Source organism: Aquarana catesbeiana, linkage group LG01, assembly GCF_042186555.1.
Source record: "Aquarana catesbeiana isolate 2022-GZ linkage group LG01, ASM4218655v1, whole genome shotgun sequence".
Classification (NCBI taxonomy): Eukaryota; Metazoa; Chordata; class Amphibia; order Anura; family Ranidae; genus Aquarana; species Aquarana catesbeiana.
The window spans coordinates 314,459,210-314,478,771 of record NC_133324.1 but is presented as its reverse complement, the minus strand read 5'-3'; the positions used below and the strand labels follow the sequence as shown (position 1 = coordinate 314,478,771).

The following is a 19,562-nucleotide window of genomic DNA, read 5'->3' as shown; positions in this document are numbered from 1 at the left end:
CTGCTCAGATCCGCAAGACGGATGTTTTGTTTGTAATGGATTCGACAGTTGATCATTCAAGCTTACGGTTTGAAACAGAAGATTCCTCCGTTTCAGATCAGGGCACATTCCACAAGGGCTATTGGTGCTTCTTGGGCAGTGCATCACCAGGCCTCTATGGCTCAAATCTGCAAGGCCGCAACCTGGTCTTCAGTTCATACATTCACCAGATTCTATCAGGTGGATGTGAGAAGGCATGAGGATATCGCCTTTGGGCGTAGTGTGCTGCAGGCAGCGGTACAGGGTCCTCAGGTCTGATTGCACCCTACTTGGTCGTGGTTCCTCCCCCTCAGGTAGCATTGCTCTGGGACATCCCATCAGTAATTACTGTGGCTCTGTGTCCCGTGATGTTCGAGAAAGAAAATAGGATTTTTTAAAACCGCTTACCTGTAAAATCCTTTTCTTTCGAAGGACATCACGGGACACAGAGGTCCCGCCCCTCTTCTAATACACTATATTGCTTGGCTACAAAACTGAGGTATCCCTGCAAGGGGGAGGGATTATATAGGGGGTTGAACTTCCTGATAGGGTGTGCCGGTGTCCAATCACCAGTGATACCTATATAACCCATCAGTAATTACTGTGGCTCTGTGTCCCGTGATGTCCTTCGAAAGAAAAGGATTTTACAGGTAAGCTGTTTTAAAAAATCCTATTTTTATATTACAGGTGGTGCATGGTCTGTTGGACCATCTGGCCTTGACTGTCCAGAAATTACAGCCGTTAAGATGGAACCAACTTATAGCTTGGAGTTCTTGGATCTGGCCCTAGACATGGCTCAGGCCAAAACATTTCTTCTACAGAAGAAATATCAGACAATCCAATCTCAAATTTGAGCTCTTCAGTCCAGGAGTCATCTGGTTCTCTGCTTTTTGATGAGTCCTAGGTCTGATGGCAGCCTACTTCAAGACAGTTCCTCCTATCCAGCTAAACTCAAGACCTCTGCAATGCAACAGTGTGAGGTTGCAGGATGATTTAATTATGTCCCTGTACTGGCCGGTTCACTTGGCAAAGAGGACTAGTTTGTCCCCATCATGGTGGCTTAGGAATTTGGCTTTGAATTTAGCAAAGTCTCACTCCATCTTTTGAAAGCTCCTCGTAATGCATAACTGGCTATGGAGTTCTAGGCACCCTGTGGGCTCCTACAGATCATCAGAATCTTTTGTCTCAAGGACCGATTTACCATCCTCCACTGTCGCTAGCATTAAAGGCATGGCTGCTGAAGCAGGTTTTGGGAGACAGCGCCATCTCTGAATATGTGATTCCTACTATGCTAAAACGAAAAGCTAGGAAAGCTACTTCTCGTAAGTTTTATCATGGAATGTAGAAGGCATGCTTCAGTTGTGAGACTGTGGACTTCTACCCTAGGACTTTCTCCATGGGACAAATCCCTTCCTTCCTATAGCTGGGCCTGGACCAGCTTTTGGTTGTCAGCCCTCTTTGGGGCCAAGTTTCTGCCCTTTGTATTCTGGTTCAGAGAACACTGGCCTTTCACCTCTTGATTAAGCCCTTTTTACAGGGATTCTCTGCTGTTGCTCCTCTTGTTCATATACCTGTGACTCCATAGGATCCGAATCTGATTCTCTCTGCACTTCTTCAGAAAATTCCATGTGAACCTATTAGAGACATCCTTTTTCTGCTCTCTCCAAACAAGGTGGTTTCTTTGTTGCCTTTACCTCCGCAATAAGAGTGTTTGAACTGGTGGCGTTATCCTGCAAAGAACCTTTTCTGTTTTTTTCATAGGCACATGTCCCATGACTTACTTTTTGCAGTTTCTGGCTTTCATCTCAGCCATGACATTGTTCTTCCCATTCTCTATCCTGTTCTCCAAAAGGAAAATTTTCTACATTGTCTGTCTGGATGTAGTTCAGGTTTTGGGAGTCAGTGAAACTGTTTTTCAGGAAGACTGAATACATTATTTGATCTTGATATGGAAGGTCTGCACTTCTGACTTATTTCACCATCTTTAAGTTGCTCAGGCAAATCATCCAATCCTGTATAATTCCTGAAAACAAATTCTTTAGAGTGCATAGTTTCCGCACATACATGATTACAACAAAATATACGTGGCACTTCTCTCCTCTTCTGTAGGATTCAAAACTCATTTTACTTTACATACAATATTTGAAGTTAAAGCGCTACATTCTGGGTGCTTTTTATATTTTAACGTACAACTGCACTTTTGAACAGTTTTTTCTTTTTATAAGTCCCCATGGAATGCATCCATTAAATACCTTCAGCCCCAATCCAACAGTCTTGGATCCACTCAGAGCTCCACAGCCTTTCACCCAAAAATGGCCACTTCGTACTTTGCATGCGTATTGCAGTTCCATTCATTCTATAGGAAAATCGTTCTCATGGCAGTTTTACATGGTCACGGGTGCTCATTGGATTTCTGTCGGGATCAACAGCTATTTTTTGCACTTATTGAGCCGATAGAACAAAATGCTTTCAATTGTATATGTAACAGACCAAAAGGAAGCAAATAAGAGAATTTAATTGATAATTAAAGGAGATTTCGCGCAATATTTACGTGAGCAATGTGAATTGAAGTAGGGTGAGGACAAAAGTGATTAAAGTATTGGTAACTGTGATAATGTTAATTAGGATCTACGATCTCTAAATTAAAACATAAATCTATTATGACTGATTACCATTAAAGTGATAGTGCTGTGTTTTAAAGTGACTACGTGCAAGTGGTTGAAATAACAAAACGACCATAAGGTGACAACTAGCTAAGATACCATAAATAAATTGATGCAAATAAATATTAGTGAATAAATATCCTTAATTAAAAATAATTTTTAACTGTGGATAATTAATAAAGTGCAACCCATCAAAAGGATAAATATATTATACACAAAAAAAAAAAAAAAAAATCAACAGTTGACTACAATTAATGCAATCATCATGCTGATAAATGTGCCTAAAAAAGTGATGACAGCATTGTAAAATTGAAACCGAACAGTTCATAAATTCATAGATAGGTGGCGCTATTGCAGAGGTAAAAAAGTCCTTCCATTCAGATCTGTGTATGTCTTATGTGTTGAATGAGTTGTTCCTATAGTGGTGCCTCCTAGTTCAGTCTCTCAGAACTCTCACCTTAAAATAGTAGAAATCAGGCTGTGGTAATATGCTTTTTAAGGTGTGGAAGTACTGTCTGAAAACTTCTCCTTCTTGCTGCTTAATTCTCCTTGTTATCTCCTTATTTCTTCCGCTCTGGTGCAGCTCAGACCCAGGGGGAGAAGAGGGGGGAAGGGGGGGGGGATAAAGAGAAGGGAGAGGGAGAGAGAAGATAGGCTCCACTAGTGTATTATTGTTTATAAGCAAAGGGAGATATTTATTTGATATATGCTCTTACATTTGAAAGCATACAAATAGGCAGAGTAAAGAACGTATGAGAAGTCTGGCGTTCTCAGCGCCCTCTCACTTGTGTTGACAGCTGTGTGCCGCTCCAGCCAATCCCTACGCGTTACGACACGTCACGTGTCTTCATCTGGGGAACCGGATTGGCTGTTGTATGTATCCTTATATGTAATGAAATCCGGAAATGCTGAAACCGCCATTTTACTTATGGGTGTGCTGTTAAACTCGGCCGTCTGTATATTGAAACCGGAAGTGCTAGAACGGCCATTTTACTTATGGTTATGTTTGTAATGAACGGCGGTCATTTTTCTTTAGATATAGGAAGTTGATTCGCCGCCATTTTGTTGTAGATGGATATAGCACTACTCTATGTGTTGGACTCCTATGTGGGCGGCCATTACTTTGGTGGAAATACAATTGGATATTCATTCTTATTTACGGCCAATATGTGTAATAAAAATTACACCATAGGAGCCACAATATAGCAAATGACCTTATATGGTGCACTTAATGATATTATACAATAAGAATATGTATAAAATTATACATATAAATATCGATTTTGTCGAAGACCACACTACGGTATACATGTAAAAACAGGTGAGAGTGCTCTGATACAGCAGTAAATAAATACATTATACATAATTAAATCGATTAAGAGACAAATATCTTCTAAAACAATTCTACTCCGATACTATATTGAAATTAAAACTATTGGTCAATATTACAACGTGTACCAGTCATTATAATAATCGTACACACTAATCATGAGATTAGACAATGCACAATCATAAAATTGAATCCAAGATAAACATAAAACTTAATATATATGATTATAATTACTAAATTGCAATATAAATCATTACATATAAGGATACATACAACAGCCAATCCGGTTCCCCAGATGAAGACACGTGACGTGTCGTAACGCGTAGGGATTGGCTGGAGCGGCACACAGCTGTCAACACAAGTGAGAGGGCGCTGAGAACGCCAGACTTCTCATACGTTCTTTACTCTGCCTATTTGTATGCTTTCAAATGTAAGAGCATATATCAAATAAATATCTCCCTTTGCTTATAAACAATAATACACTAGTGGAGCCTATCTTCTCTCTCCCTCTCCCTTCTCTTTATCCCCCCCCCCCCTTCCCCCCTCTTCTCCCCCTGGGTCTGAGCTGCACCAGAGCGGAAGAAATAAGGAGATAACAAGGAGAATTAAGCAGCAAGAAGGAGAAGTTTTCAGACAGTACTTCCACACCTTAAAAAGCATATTACCACAGCCTGATTTCTACTATTTTAAGGTGAGAGTTCTGAGAGACTGAACTAGGAGGCACCACTATAGGAACAACTCATTCAACACATAAGACATACACAGATCTGAATGGAAGGACTTTTTTACCTCTGCAATAGCGCCACCTATCTATGAATTTATGAACTGTTCTGTTTCAATTTTACAATGCTGTCATCACTTTTTTAGGCACATTTATCAGCATGATGATTGCATTAATTGTAGTCAACTGTTGATTTTTTTTTTGTGTATAATATATTTATCCTTTTGATGGGTTGCACTTTATTAATTATCCACAGTTAAAAATTATTTTTAATTAAGGATATTTATTCACTAATATTTATTTGCATCAATTTATTTATGGTATCTTAGCTAGTTGTCACCTTATGGTCGTTTTGTTATTTCAACCACTTGCACGTAGTCACTTTAAACACAGCACTATCACTTTACTGGTAATCAGTGATAATAGATTTATGTTTTAATTTAGAGATCGTAGATCCTAATTAACATTATCACAGTTACCAATACTTTAATCACTTTTGTCCTCACCCTACTTCAATTCACATTACTCACGTAAATATTGCGCGAAATCTCCTTTAATTATCATTTCATTAAGTGGTTGTGTGAGCACTTTTATTTTGCAGCAATATTTATCTATTAATCTACACTACTTAGATATCAGTATTTGTCACATCCACCAGCGCGAAGGCAATTTTACCATTCACAAGAGAATTTAATTGTTTGGGTTTGCCTACAATTAATTGTTTGTTTAATCCCACAGAAATCCCATTGTTTCATGTTTTAAATGCAAGAATTACATTTGGAAATGTAAACTCTTGTTCCCGAGCAGAAGACTCTCCCTGTACTCCAAAAGGGACACCTGAAGAGGAAGGTGAGTATTCCTAAACAAAAACTAATGTACAAAAAATGGAAACAATTTCATGGCACTGATCTGTTTGCTACCTTGTGCTGGCTGCCTATTTTGCACCGTTGATGGCAGGGTCAGTTCAATTTTTGCAGTGCTTTATTTAACCATTTAACTGATGCCGCAAAAATCATCCCGCAAATACAGTAGATCAAGGTCTGATACGGTCAGTGTCAATGGTGCAAAAGTACAGAAATGTACATAAAGCTGTATTCTGCAAGACACTACTGACGAAACATAGTGTCCGATATCTGTATTCTATTCAAAAGTTAGAAATTTCACGTAGAAAGGGAAGATGCATTAGAATTCAATTTTTAGTTTTCAGCGGGGGGGGGGGTTTAAGGACTTTATGGTCTATGGTTAGAAAGGAGATTATTTTAAGGTTGGGAAACTATAAATGGGAGGGGGCAGAACTGGGAAAGAGAAAGGGAGAGATGACTAAAGAAGTAGCGGAGAGGAAGAGTGAGTGAGAGGCAAGTAAAAGGGGGTGGGAAACTGGGAGGGGGAACGGTAGGGCTACAGAAAAGTGTGGTCTTTATCTGTACTTTTTTTTTCCTGTGCACCAGCATTTATACAGTTACTCAAAAATTCAGTGGTATATTGAAAGTGTACCCTGTTGAACCAGATCATTGTGTGTATCATATATCTTTTTATATCCTTACTGTCATTCACCCTGGCAAACCATAGGCTTAGTGTTGGAGGTTTTATTCTGTTTCAATAAATAAGATCAGCACATTCTTGTACTCTTTTGTAAACAAAGGCTTTAGGTTCAAGATGATTTCTGAACAGTTTGTAGTTAAGAAGATGCCAGTGAGGTGGATAATCATTTTTATAACCTGCTGCTAAGATGGGTCTATCCAACTCATATTACAGACTTGAAAGTTCACTTATGCTCCTTCAACATGCTGGGAGCTGCAAGGAACAGGGTTTGGGCACCTTTCACATACAGGGTAGCACAGAAAGTGGAAACTTAATCAGTGAGGACAAAGCATTAATAACCTAACTAATGTTTAGACAATTACCTACGTCGTTCCATAATAATAATGCGCATTTAATCCCATGCTATTTAGTTGCAGCTGCACTTCCAAAATTTGAAGTTGATCAGTCAGTCTTTGAGATTCCACCAGCCTACCATATCCAGGAGAATGGGAGGAGTCTTCACATGCGGGATGAAGATGATGAAATCATGCAGTTTGCCATTCAGCAGAGCCTTCTGGAGTGCAGTACAAATCAGGTGAGCTTTTCCCCATGATTGTTTGCCCAAATGATGAAGGTAAAAGAAATTAAAGGCATTGCTTATATCATGCTGGAGCAGTTTATTAGTGGCCTTTGGTTGTTTTTCTAAATTTAAAGCAGAAGTTCACCTTTCGTTACATGTTACACCTATATTCGGGGTGTAACATGTTAGTGTTGCACCAGCCCCCACACCCCCATATCCCCAGTTGTGACAGCAACTCTTTACTCGCTGTCACAATTTTTTTAAAAACACTTCCATGCAGGGCTCTGCCCCCCATTTGTTCAGAGTTCTGTGAATGTTAGAACTACAACTACTGACAGCCTTTGTGGCTGTTTGCTTGTAGTTCTCAATGAACTACCAGGGCGCTGTTGAGCACTCTGTTACTTCATTGATTCTTCCTGTCAGTGTGAAACTGCCTATCGTATGAGATACAAGCAGACAGCTTACTTACACAGTCTGCAGGAGTCACAATGCTTTGCAGGCTCCTAGTAAAAAAACAAAAAAAAACAAATCCACGTTTTTTTTTTACCTGCAAAAAAGATGTGCAATTTTTTTTTTCAAAGGTAATTAAAAAAAAATAAATTAAAAATTTTTAATATTTAAAGGCTATTATTTCTCTATATGCCATGGGCCTAAATATTGTGTTCTGGAGTGGCATGATGGTTAAGACCTTAGTATTTTTACCTTGCAGCACTGTAGTCCTGGTAGGCTCATTGATTTCCACCTCGGCCATAGCAGGTGTGAATAACATCAATTTACTTTTGTTAAAGGGTCATTTCAGACAAAACATTTTTTGTTTTTTTTTTTTTAGTTTGTGACAGAATGGGAATGGGTAAGAAGCTGGGTTAGGTTGATATTGGTGTCTCTGTTGGGGAAATTTCACTTAATTTCCTGGTAAGTAATAAAAATGTTTCTTCAGTAGGGACATAGACAGTAGCAAAAGAGCCCAACATACATCTTAAATCTCTTCCCCCCACTCTGTTGGAGATGTTCCTCTTACTTCCAGATTAGGTGACGCTGTCCTCCCAGAAGGAGAAAAGTTATTAAGAGCTTGAAAGTGGATAACCATTCCCCTGTACCTTCATACATCCAAGGTTTAAAAAAAAAATAGTTTTTACCTGAAGTACCCCACCTCTGCCTAACATACTGCATGGTTACATGCTTGCCCCCACCACATACACTGCAGAGTAAATAGCCCTGCATTGTATGTGATGACACTAAGGAACTGCCCATAGACTGTAGCTTTGGGGAGCAGAGGGCAGCGATGGAGCCAGGGGTAAAGGAAGTAACCCTGTTGCTGTATGTATTTTTTCTTTTCTTCTAATTTTTTGTGCTTTAGGCTCCATGCACACTGGACATTAAAATAACATTATAAAAACGCCAGTAGCTTTGCAGTGAGTCTTTTTTGCAATAGCATTTATTAGCTATTAGCTTTTTTTTTTTTTTTTTTTTTTTGTAAAGAAATGTTTTTATTTTTTAATGGATCAAAAACGTTAAACGCTGATGAGCCACGTTTTTGAGAGTTTATCGGCGTTTATCAGCGTTTATGCACGTTTAACATTTTTAAGCGTTTTTTGTGGTTAGAAAAAAAGCTCCCGAACACGATTTTATGGCGTTCAGACAACAAACAGCCAATGAAACTCCACTGCTGATAAACATCCAATAACATCCATGTGTACATGGACACAGAATAACATAGAGGGGAGTGGGCTGTTAGGAAAAAAAAAAACGCCCAAAAATGGATGTTTATGAGCTTCAGTGTGCATGGAGCCTTAAATTGACACTAAACTCTGGTTTAAAAGCAAATCTATTCAAGTATGTATTTTAAACTCAGCTCTCAGCCTTCTCCAAATTTTCAAAATTCTTTTTTTTTTGGCCTTCCTGTAAGTGGCTGTTTGTTCTCCATGGTCCCACTTTCTGTAGAAATGTAGACACCGTTTCTTTTTTCGCTATCCATATGGATTATTGGATGTCTAGTGTGCATAGAGCAGTGCACATGACCACAACTAACAGGCACTTATCATTCCAAATGAGGGGGGGTTTCAGAGCTCATAGAGGGCTTTACAAGGAGATAAACCAAAAAAAAAAAAAAGATTTAATGAAAAATTGATTACAGGGTCGTTAACTAGTGGATGTGTATTGATTGATTTTTGGAGAATAAGGATATTCAGTCGCTTTAAGCTGTAAATCAGTTTGGCTAAATACAGAAATATTGTGTAGAGCAAAATGTTAGAGGCTGTTTTGAACTCCTATGGGCTTGTTCACACCATATGTGCATGAAAACTGATGGGAACTGACCGCTCAGATTTCACTTGCAGAGACATCAGTTTCACATCAGTTTACCACAGTTTTCATGCATGCGGAGATCCGTTTTCATGCCTTGTCAGTTATGTGCCCTATTCGCACCAATGTTGATGTCATGCCTGTTTTTTTTCCCGTGCAGATAACTGCATACATGTTGCAGTTTCCTGTGCAGAAAAAATCTGCAGTGTGGTGTGAACAGGGCACATGTTGGTGTTTTTTTTTATTTTTTGAGCCCTTGCAGAATGCGTGCAGAAAAACTGATGTTTCTGCACCATGGTGTGAACGAGGCTGGTGGGAGAGAAATACTGCTTTAGAAAATGATCAGTTAAATATCGTTGGTAGCTTTTAATTGAGTTTGGAGTTTCCCATATTCTATTTTTTTTCTTTATAGCCTTTGTCTCCAAGCCAGTCTAATGGAAGTATCTCCTCAAATCAGGGTTTTGATGCTCAGTATGAAAGGTAACATTATACCTACATTAAACATGTGTAAAACATTACACTGTGTGATATGTATGTGTGTGTGTGTGTGTGTGTGTATATGTATGTATGTATGTATGTATGTATGTATGTATGTATGTATGTGTGTGTGTGTACAGTGCACGCACTCTTTTTATTTCCTTTTCTTTTTCTTTCCCTTTCTTTCTCTCTCTATACATACATACATACATACTATAAGGTACATTTAAAATGGTGCTTGTAAAAAAAAATAACGTAAATGTTTTCCCTACCCTTCAGGGCCCTACAGGAAAGCCTTCTTGCCAACTCTATAAGTGCCCATTCCAGTCTTAGCAGCCACTCTCAAAGCTATGACAAGGACTTACAGTTTGCTATGGAACTGTCCGCCAAGGAACAGGAGGCACAGGAGAAGCAGCGTCTGCAGGAGGAGGCAGAACTTGAAGAAATTCTGCGGCTTTCTCTCACGGAAAAATAAGCCATGTTGTTTTACTGACATGCTCTGGCAAAGGAACCTCCTATGATACGGGTCTAGCCCTTGTCCTTCCTCCTACCAGCAGTGATTCCACCATGAGCGAGGGCCAAAAGATCACTCCACAGACTCTGTATCTACCAAAGAACTGTACACTTTTGATATTTTTTAATTTAATTTTTTTTCCCTTTTTGCTTTAAGGACTTGCACACCGGGGACTCTGCCTCCACCTTGCTGATTTTTTTTTTTTTTTTTTTAGCTGCAAATGTCAGCAAGTTTTCAATGAACAAAATCTCAGTGATGGAGATCCAACGTTCAGTATGTAAATGATTTTGTTTTGTTACACAGACTTTATTTTTCCTTTTCTCTTTTTATCAGTCAATGAAACACAAGTGTATTCTTACCTTATATAAACTAAGAACTTCTACTCATTGACGCTTTATACAGGGTGCCTGACAGAGTGTTGTATGTCGCTAAGTCACAGGATATTTCTTCAGGTGAAAGAAAACAGAGGTTGGCACTGCTACACTGCATTTAAGGCTGTTTACAGTGTACGGATAATCATGTCAAGAAAATATGGAGCTGTGCCCTCTTCATAGTTGGTTACTTATCCTTTATCCATCTGTATAATAATGCAGTTGTCTAATGGGTCAATCCACCTCTAACTGATATTTGAGTCATTTCAAATCTCTCCGCTGGATATTTTATTTTTTTTTCACAGAGAATGCAGCAGAGGGGAATGAAACCGCACAACGAGAGTTAGGACAGGGCTAGCAATGCCAGTGTGGATATTTCACTGCTGCAATACTGTATACTTATGCTGCATAAGAAACGAGTTGGTGATTCAGCACACCAGCACCTATCTATAACAACAGCATCAGTTTTGTGTCAACCTAGATTCAAAGGGCATATATTAGTGGAATTCATAGAAGTGTTACAGATCATTAAAGGATAAATGTGCGTATGATAAAGGAAACCTCTTTCTGGCTAGACATTCCTTCTAAATCTTTATACCTACGTGTCCGCTGCTCTTTCATGAGCTCTGCTGTGCAGTTTCCATTACCTTTTCTTTAATAGTTCTCCTAGCCAGGCTCTGCTCTTCTACCATTCAGAGGTGCCACAAGATCTATTCATTCCTACAGAAACAGCATCTACTTTTCATCACAGCGTGCATCCTTTAAAGGAAAATTTGGCTAGCCATGACTAAAAAGGCTAGTTGCCTGGCTGCTGATTCAAGAGTATTTTCCTAGTAACTTGCCCAGACCAAGAGCTCTTATCTCCCTGGATCTATGCTTGTTTCAGGTTCTCATTTCACTTTCTGAATACTTGTTATATGTGACTCAAAGTATTGACTCAAGACAGCCAGGCACGTAGCGTTGGAATCCTACATTTTTCTCTCCATACATTTCTTTTAATGCTCATACGATAGAGTTCTTGTTCGTTATGTTCATAACTTATTTCATGTATTTCCCTGTATTTATATCAGAAGATTAATCTGATCTTCTCTTCTTTCCTTTTTTTTATTTTTTTTTTTTATTTAATATAAGGAAAAGTGCCACAGTCCATAGAAGCCAGTCGGCAATCAACTTTGAAAGTTCTTATTACTCAGAATTGCTAGAAAACTAGTGCATTTGAGTATTTTTGTAATACAGAGCAATGAGCGAACACTGAAAACCAGAGCAGCTGGTGATTATATATGATTTTAGAAGCTTAATGTAGCTAAGTTAGAGATTATGTTACTGTACACCTGTGCTATAGAGGATAACCCTTTCTTCTAGAAAGTAACTAGCATAAGGAGTTTCAAAGAGGATAACCATTTTTTCTAGCTAGCAGTAAAGAAAAAAAAAAAAAAAGCGGAGACAACTTTCTTCTAAGAATCCAAATTTTCAATTGTAAAAACTGAGGGAATGGAAAAAAGTTCATAATTCTATTGACTTTCATCTCCTAAGCTGTGGTAGAAAAATGTAATAACCTAGTTGCAAGTTGGACAATGTCTTCTCTTATAGGGCTATCTTATAAAGATGGTGCAAAATGTTGGCACTTTTCACTTGGCAGTGGTCTGAGTGCTACCAACCATGTTTGTAGAGCTTTATACAGCTTTGAAAAACAGGCCAATAATGTGGATTGGTCAGATAATCAAAACAGATTGCCAGAATGGAAAAAAAAGCACTGAAAATAAAAATGGCGTGAAACTGCTAATGCAGCGGAAAATGAAGAATATAGTATGATGATTTTTTTGTGTATAATGGTTTATAGACTACTATAGTCTTGTAAAAGTACAAAATATCACCACTTTTATGGGAAAAATGGTTAAAAAATAAATAACAGAATTTCCAAGTGGTGAATGAAATAATGTAAAAACGTGAGCTGAACTGTTGAGTAAGCTTTTATAAGCAAATCTTGTGTCATATAAAAAAATGCAGACATAGGGCCTATTTAAAGAGGACATCTGTGAAGAAGGGACTAGCTACTGTTCAGAAGTGCAGAAGCCTCTTTTTTTTTTTTTTTTTTTTTTTTTTTTTTTAGTTTTGTTTTGTGTATACTCTCCATTCAAGGTTAGATATTGTAATATAAGCTCGTCTTGGGTAAAAACTCAATGTTAGAATCCTGCATAGCTACTCTGATTTGAACAGAGGCATGGCTAAAGCTTTTTTGGCTGTACTTATATGGATCACAGGAGTGAAGGCTGAAGACTGCCTTTGGTTTAAGTCACAGAGCTGGTCCATGCTCTTAAAAGAATAGCGGCCATGTGGTTGGGATCCACCCAGGAGCTTGCAACGGCAGCTGGCTCAGGCTCTCAGCAATTTGCTGAGAGCCTGAGCCAGCCTTACTTGACCCCCCACAGCCCAGCACTCCAGTGAGCGCTGGAGGGGAGAGCAGAGAGCCACTGACCGACAGTCTTTGCTCAGTGTGGTGGGGGAGAACTGAGCGATCAGCGATGTTTGATCGCTCAGTTCTCACTGCAGAGCCAGTGGGGGATAGATGCTGCATCCTCCTAGGCGAGTATAATTGTTCTTTTTTTTTTTTTGTTTTTTTGTAAACCCCAAACTTCTCTTTTAAAGAAATTGGCTCAGTCATTGCAGTCTTTTTAGAAGTGTATGCTTCCAGAGGATGCTCATTATTTGCCTTGTGGTATTTTTATACATGCTTAGGTAGCCTTTTGATCCTGCAGTTAACACATTTTTTTTTTTTTTTTTTTTTTTTTTTTTAATAAGTGAAAAACTGTAGTTAGCTTCCTATGTTAAAGGGCCACAGACTCTTAATGAGCTGTTGCCTTGTAGCAAAAAAAAAGTACATACTTGTCTATAAGATTGGCTAACAAGCAATTTGGGTGGATCAGGACTGGGTCAATTTTGTCCTAGAATTTTCACTGTTGCCATACATGTAGATACCCATGTATTGATATACTTTGGGATGTTAGCGGTTCAGCATCTTGTCTTGGACTGACTGTCCTTCAGCTGCTCTACATTTGCTCTTGCAAGATGTAGGAGATTTTACCTAAAGACAGTGAGCTAATTGCTAGGCACAGCTTTGCATTATCAAGTGCTTGCATTAGTTCAGCAGTTTTAAGCTGGCCATACAATAAAAATCAAACAGATTTCTCAATTCGCATATAGTGGGAGTGGACAAATCTCTTGCTGCTCCAACTGTAACTGATTGGTTGCAGGTGCTGTTTGGCTGAAATTTTTCAGTGTGGTTCTTTTTGATTTTTCAATTGAAAAATGTCGGGTAGGAGGGTGGCAACAAGGTCAGGAACTGCCTGAAATTCCCCTAGTGCAGTGATGGTGAACCTTGGCATCCCAGATGTTTTGGAACTACATTTCCCATGTTAACTACACTTCAGAGTGCATTAGCACCATGGGAAATGTAGTTCCAAAACATCTGGGGTGCCAAGGTTCGCCATCACTGCCCTATTGTATGGCCAGCTTTAGTACAGAAGTTAGTAGATGACAACCAGTCATATGTTACCACCCACTGCTCATGGCTATCAATGACTGGCAGCGTGTTAGAGGGGATTGTGAATGAGCTCTTGCAAAGCCATTGTCTGTATGGGAACTTGGCTAGTATAATCACTTGCGTAATTTTTACATCTAAATGATGTATTATGAGATATTTTATCTGAAACTTTCTGTTGACTTTACAGGGTTAGTCTGCAATTGATATTCTTACCATTGTCAGATAAAGTAACTCCTATTTTTGGTTTGGTGGTCCTTTAACACTTTGGTGCTACCTTGATCTTTTCAGATAACCTAGTAACAATAAACCTTAAGGCTTGGTTCACACTATCTTCACATGCGGCTCACAGCAGGGGTCCGGTGCATCCCCGTTCACCGTTTCAGGTGAGATTTCGGTCCAAATTTCTGGCTGAATTCAGACCTGAAACGGACCAAAAGACACATAGGGCTCCTGTGCAAATTCGCACTGGAGCCACAGGGGAGATATGTGAACCGGCTCCATAGAGAGCCGGTCAAAATCTCCTGCTATTGCGAATTCCCTGCATCCAATTCGCAATAGTGTGAACCCAGCCTTGCTTATTATGTAGGTTTTATTTCTTCGTTTTAAACTTGTTTGAATGCATTTTAAAGTAGACTTGTACAAAAGGGAAATAGTAAAATAAATATGGTACATACATACATACATCCTATGGTGCCAGTTCTTCAAGGACCTCAAGATCACCCTGGGAGCCCTGCTAAACTTCCTATGTAAGCACAAACTTCCTAAAAATGGATCATAGGTACACTCCCATCATGGAGATTGTCTGTGCTCCAGCTTTATGAAAATTGGCTTTTATTGCATGGTGAATTCGGGGAGTGTTGGGGGCCACTGATCGGAACTAAAGGTATACTCTCACACTTTATAGTGCTTGCAGTTTTGATCCATGTTTGTTATACTTATCTGTACAGGTTTGTTTTAAACTGATGTCAGATCATACTTTTTTCCTGTGGGACAGAAAAACACTTTTAGGTAGGATTTTAATAACATGTTCCAGTTGTATTGTAATATGTGATCATATTTTCACACCCTGACAAGCTGAGCTTGTCAATAATAATCTTCCTCATGAGGACTGCTGCCTGCAAAATCTTTTTAGAAAACATTTTTGATAAATGCAATAGCCTGCAAGTATTTTGAAGGATTACATTGTAAGAGTATACATCTCGCATCGGCCTTGTGGATGGGTCACACAGGAACATTTGCTCATTTGGCAGGCTCAAAGCATTTCCACTGACATATTGTAGCTTATTTGCATATTGCAGCTTATTATGGAATGGGTGCACTGAGAATCGTCAGTTTTAAACATAAAGACATAAGCTCAGCTCAAGCCAAAACTATCAGGTTTTTATTGCTTTTTGAAAATCTACTGTGATATTTCTCTTCACTGCTTGTATTGGTGACACCCTTACACAGAGGGTGTCCTGTCTCCTTTAGAGAGAATAGCTCTTTTGACAGGTGGACAAGAAATAGGTGGAAAACTTTGAAGATACAGCAGTAGAAGAACCATTGAAGATACAGCAGTAAAAACCTGACAAGTTCTAACCCTTCCCTGCTCTATCTGAAATGAAAATAAAAGTTTTGACTGAAGCTGGGCTCTAAATTAAACATGGCACAAACCTTGGCAACTTAAACTTCGCACATGATTGTTAAACTCCTAAATCAGAAGTTGCATGTAGTGAAAGATGTTGAAACATATTGCATTAAAGAACCATAAAAAATACTGTTAACGTGATATTAAAGTCTTGATTTTTTTTTTTTTGTTTAACTACTTGCCTACCAGGCCAATTCTGACATGTCTCTCCTATAAGTAAAAATCTTTTTTTTTTTTTTTTTTTTGCTAGAAAATTACATAGAACCCCCAAACATTATATATGTTTTTTTTAGCAGGGACCCTAGAGAATAAAATGGCAGTCGTTACAACTTTTTTTATCTTGCACGGTATTTGCGCAGCAATTTTTCAAACGTGTTTTGGGTTTTTTTGGAAAAAAAAAGTTTCATGCTTTAAAAAAGAAAAAAACAAAACGGTAAAGTTAGGCCATTTTTTTTCCATAATGTGAAAGATGTTAAGCCATGAAAATAGATACCTAACATGTCATTCTTCAAAATTGCACACGCTCGTGGAATGGTGCCAAACTTCGGTACTTAAAAATCCCCATAGGCGACGCTTTAAAATTTTTTTACTGGTTACATGTTTTGAGTTAAAGGAGGTCTAAGGCTAGAATTATTGCTCTCGCTCTAATGTTCGCAGCAATACCTCACATGTGTGATTTGAACACCGTTTACATATGTGGGCACGACTTACGTATGTGTTCGCTTCTGTGCTCGAGCACACGGGGACAGGGGCGCACTCGTCTTTTTTTTTTTTTTTTTTTTTTTTATATTTATTTTACTTTTTATTTTTCTAGTTTGACCTTTTTTTTTTTTTTTATCACTTTTATTCATATTATAAGGAATGTAAACATCCCTTGTAATAGGAATAAGCATGATAGGTCCTCTTTACAGTGAGATATGGGGTCAGTAAGTCCCCACATCTCACTTCTAGGCTGAGAAGCCTGAAATAAAAAAAATTAAAAAAACGATCTCGGCTTCCCAGACGAGGCGGCGCCATTTTTTCTAATGCAGACGCCGGGCGTGACGTCATAACATCGTGCCCGGCCTCTGAACGATCATAGAGACTCCAGGGACCATCTGGTCCACCAGAAATCTCTATGGTTAGCATCCGGGCCGATGGATCCGTTCTGCAGTTCGCCAATGGCAGCCGTGAGCTCGGAGAAGCATCGAGGGGGGGAGGGGGGTCTGACAAACATGTTATACTTACCTGCTCTGTGCAGTGGGTTTTCACAGAGCTGCCCATATCCTCCTCTTCTCGGGACCCTTGCTGACGCTCTTGGCCCCTCCCTCCTTAGTGCCCCCACAACAAGCAGTTTGCATTTAGACATGGAGCTGCAGCTCGGCCCCGCCCTTTCTCTCTCTCCTCATTGGCTCACTGACTTTGATGGAAGCACTGCTGTCTCAGCCCTTGAGGTGAGAGTCCCGGAGAGCCGAGGCTCTCGTGCAACATCGCTGGATTGAGACGGGGCTCTGGTAAGAATGGGGGGGGGGGGGTCGGGCTGTTGCATACAGAAGGCTTTTTATCTTAATGCATAGCATGCATTAAGATAAAAAACCTTCTACCTTTAGAACCACTTTAACTGTATGGTCTGAATACTTGTAATGATTGTATTCAGTATGTGACTTTTTTATTTTTTAATTTTACATGCCTTTTTAATGTATATTTGTAACGGTTGTTACAAACCATATAGCACCCTGAGGCTACTTAAAACAGTCAGCTTCTATTCATATTGTTTAGCCCTATGTCTACCAACGTACCTTTTTGTAAATGTCTTGGTGTTCAAGGAGCTTTTTTTTTTTGGGACCGTGATAGGCTTTCAGGTAGAAGTGATCTGTAAGTTGTACAGGGTTTTGAAACGGTGCCCTACCTTGCCCACAGGGTTACAACACTGCTGCGTGATTTTACTGAGGAACAAACAATCTTGTCATGCTTTTTTAGTGAAAAGTAAGGGATCCACTGGTGGGATCAACAGGAAATAAAACTATGTTGCAGGGAGATTTTTCATCATATGCTCATTTTTAATTGCCCAGGTTTGTGGGAGGTTTATGTTTAATAAGGGCAATGTGAAGCTCATGTAGATGCAAAGCACTGAGCAGATCCTAAGAGTAAATGTGTCCTAAGAGGGAAAAAAAGGGGCTTCCATTTCTGCCCTCTTACTAAAAATGCTGGTTGTCTGGATTTTATGCTGACCACCTGGTTTCAGTACTTTCCGAGTAAGGCTGGGTTCACATTAGTGTGAATTGGATGCGGATTCCCCACATCTAATTTGCAATAGCAGGAGATTGTGACCGGCTCTCTATGGAGCCGGTTCACATATCTCCGCTGCGGCTCCGGTAAGAATTTGCACTAAGCCCTGTGCGTCTTTTGGTCAGGTTCGGGTCCGAATCCAGCCAAAAATTCGGGCTGAAATCGGACCTGAAATGGTGAATGGGACACACCGGACCCCTGCTGTGAGCTCCATGTGGCTTAGATGTGAACCCAGCCTTACTGAACCAGAAAAAGCATAGAGAGCAGGAAAGACTTACTTGCTCTGGGACAGTTACTGAAAGTACAGCTAGAATTTTTAGAAGGGGTCCGTAATAGCAGATTTCATGTTTTCTTATGACAGGTTTCCTTTAACATGTGAGCTAAAATACAGTAATTTATTTGCAATATTCATTTTTGTATACATATATTTCATTGCACCTGTCTTACATGTAAGATTGTTTTATTATCGAATTTGGTTTCCTCAAAGTAATACAACTGATATAATTTATAAATATATGCAAACTGATTACTGCTGAATTACTAAACTCTGCAATCTATAACCATGGCTTGCCAGTCCATGAAGAAACATGTACTTCAATCTGCATTCCAGGTAGATATGAAAAAAAAAAACATTTAATGCAGTTATGTATTCATTTAAAACCAACTTATTTTTAAATGCGGTTGATGCATGTTTCTGAATCTCTTTATATCGGCCTCCTGTAATGCCCTGCATAGACTAGGAGAGGCAGGGGCATCATTGGAAGCGGTCAGGCTCTGCAGCTTTGCACATGTGCAGACAGGGGAGTATGCCCACTGAAGGAGGAAGAATAGTGATAACTTTCATTGCCCATTCAGCCAGTTGGGTGCATTCCTGACCAAGCTGTACTGTTGAGGTCAAGAATGTGGCTGCGCTGTGTGGCCGAGAATGGCAAAATAGAATTACTTTGGCAATTAAACAAGTTCATTTTTGCATTGCCTTTTTGCTGTATTGGTGAATCCGTCATAATAAATAAAACTGGTTTTAAAAAATAGTTTATATATTTATTTCAGGTGGGTATTAAACTGTCTGCCTAGGGTTCAGCTTTGAGAGATAAAAGTGATGTGTTGCTGGTCCCTTTTAAGGGAGGAAATGTGTCCAGGGCATTTATTGTATTGTATGTGGAGTGCACGGTGTAAGAATAAAATTGAACATGTACAAACTTTTTAATCAGCCTATTCTTGTGCAAGTGTCTTGATTTTTCCATTTGAAATTTGGGATGGAGTTTTATAGAGAAAGCACAGTGCATTTCTTTATCCATTGACAGACACAGGAATTCAGGAATTATTAATCGTTTGAGTCATACTGCTGCCTTCAGGAGATTGGGACACTGGCGAAAAAAAAAAAAAAAAAAAAGCCGGCCTGTGAAAACTTGCATCTAACTGCCATGGCTCTTTTTCTCCCTTCGCCTTTCAGGACAGCACCTTGGAGAGAGTGTAGCTCCACCTCTTCACAGGAAACACTGCGTGACAACGCCCCTTTAAATTCAGCTGCTTCCACCATGCCGTCAGTTTTAGTGTTTCCTCCACCGAGGTGGAAGCACTACTAGGGAACCAGAGGGGCTGCGCTCTCTCCGAGGTGGGAGTCAGTGGC

General features: G+C 39.4%; 1 protein-coding gene across 1 annotated transcript in view; it reads left to right on the top strand.

Annotated features, from left to right (window-relative positions):
- Positions 1 to 19,139, top strand: part of ANKRD13A (ankyrin repeat domain 13A) — a 103,787-nt gene extending 84,648 nt beyond the window's left edge. The window contains exons 13-16 of the mRNA XM_073629575.1: positions 5,471 to 5,581; positions 6,685 to 6,848; positions 9,547 to 9,614; positions 9,891 to 19,139. Of these exons, the coding sequence (XP_073485676.1) occupies positions 5,471 to 5,581; positions 6,685 to 6,848; positions 9,547 to 9,614; positions 9,891 to 10,086 (539 nt within the window). The 3' untranslated portion in view covers positions 10,087 to 19,139. The remainder of the gene's footprint in view (positions 1 to 5,470; positions 5,582 to 6,684; positions 6,849 to 9,546; positions 9,615 to 9,890) is intronic.
- The last annotated feature ends 423 nt before the right edge of the window (positions 19,140 to 19,562 follow it).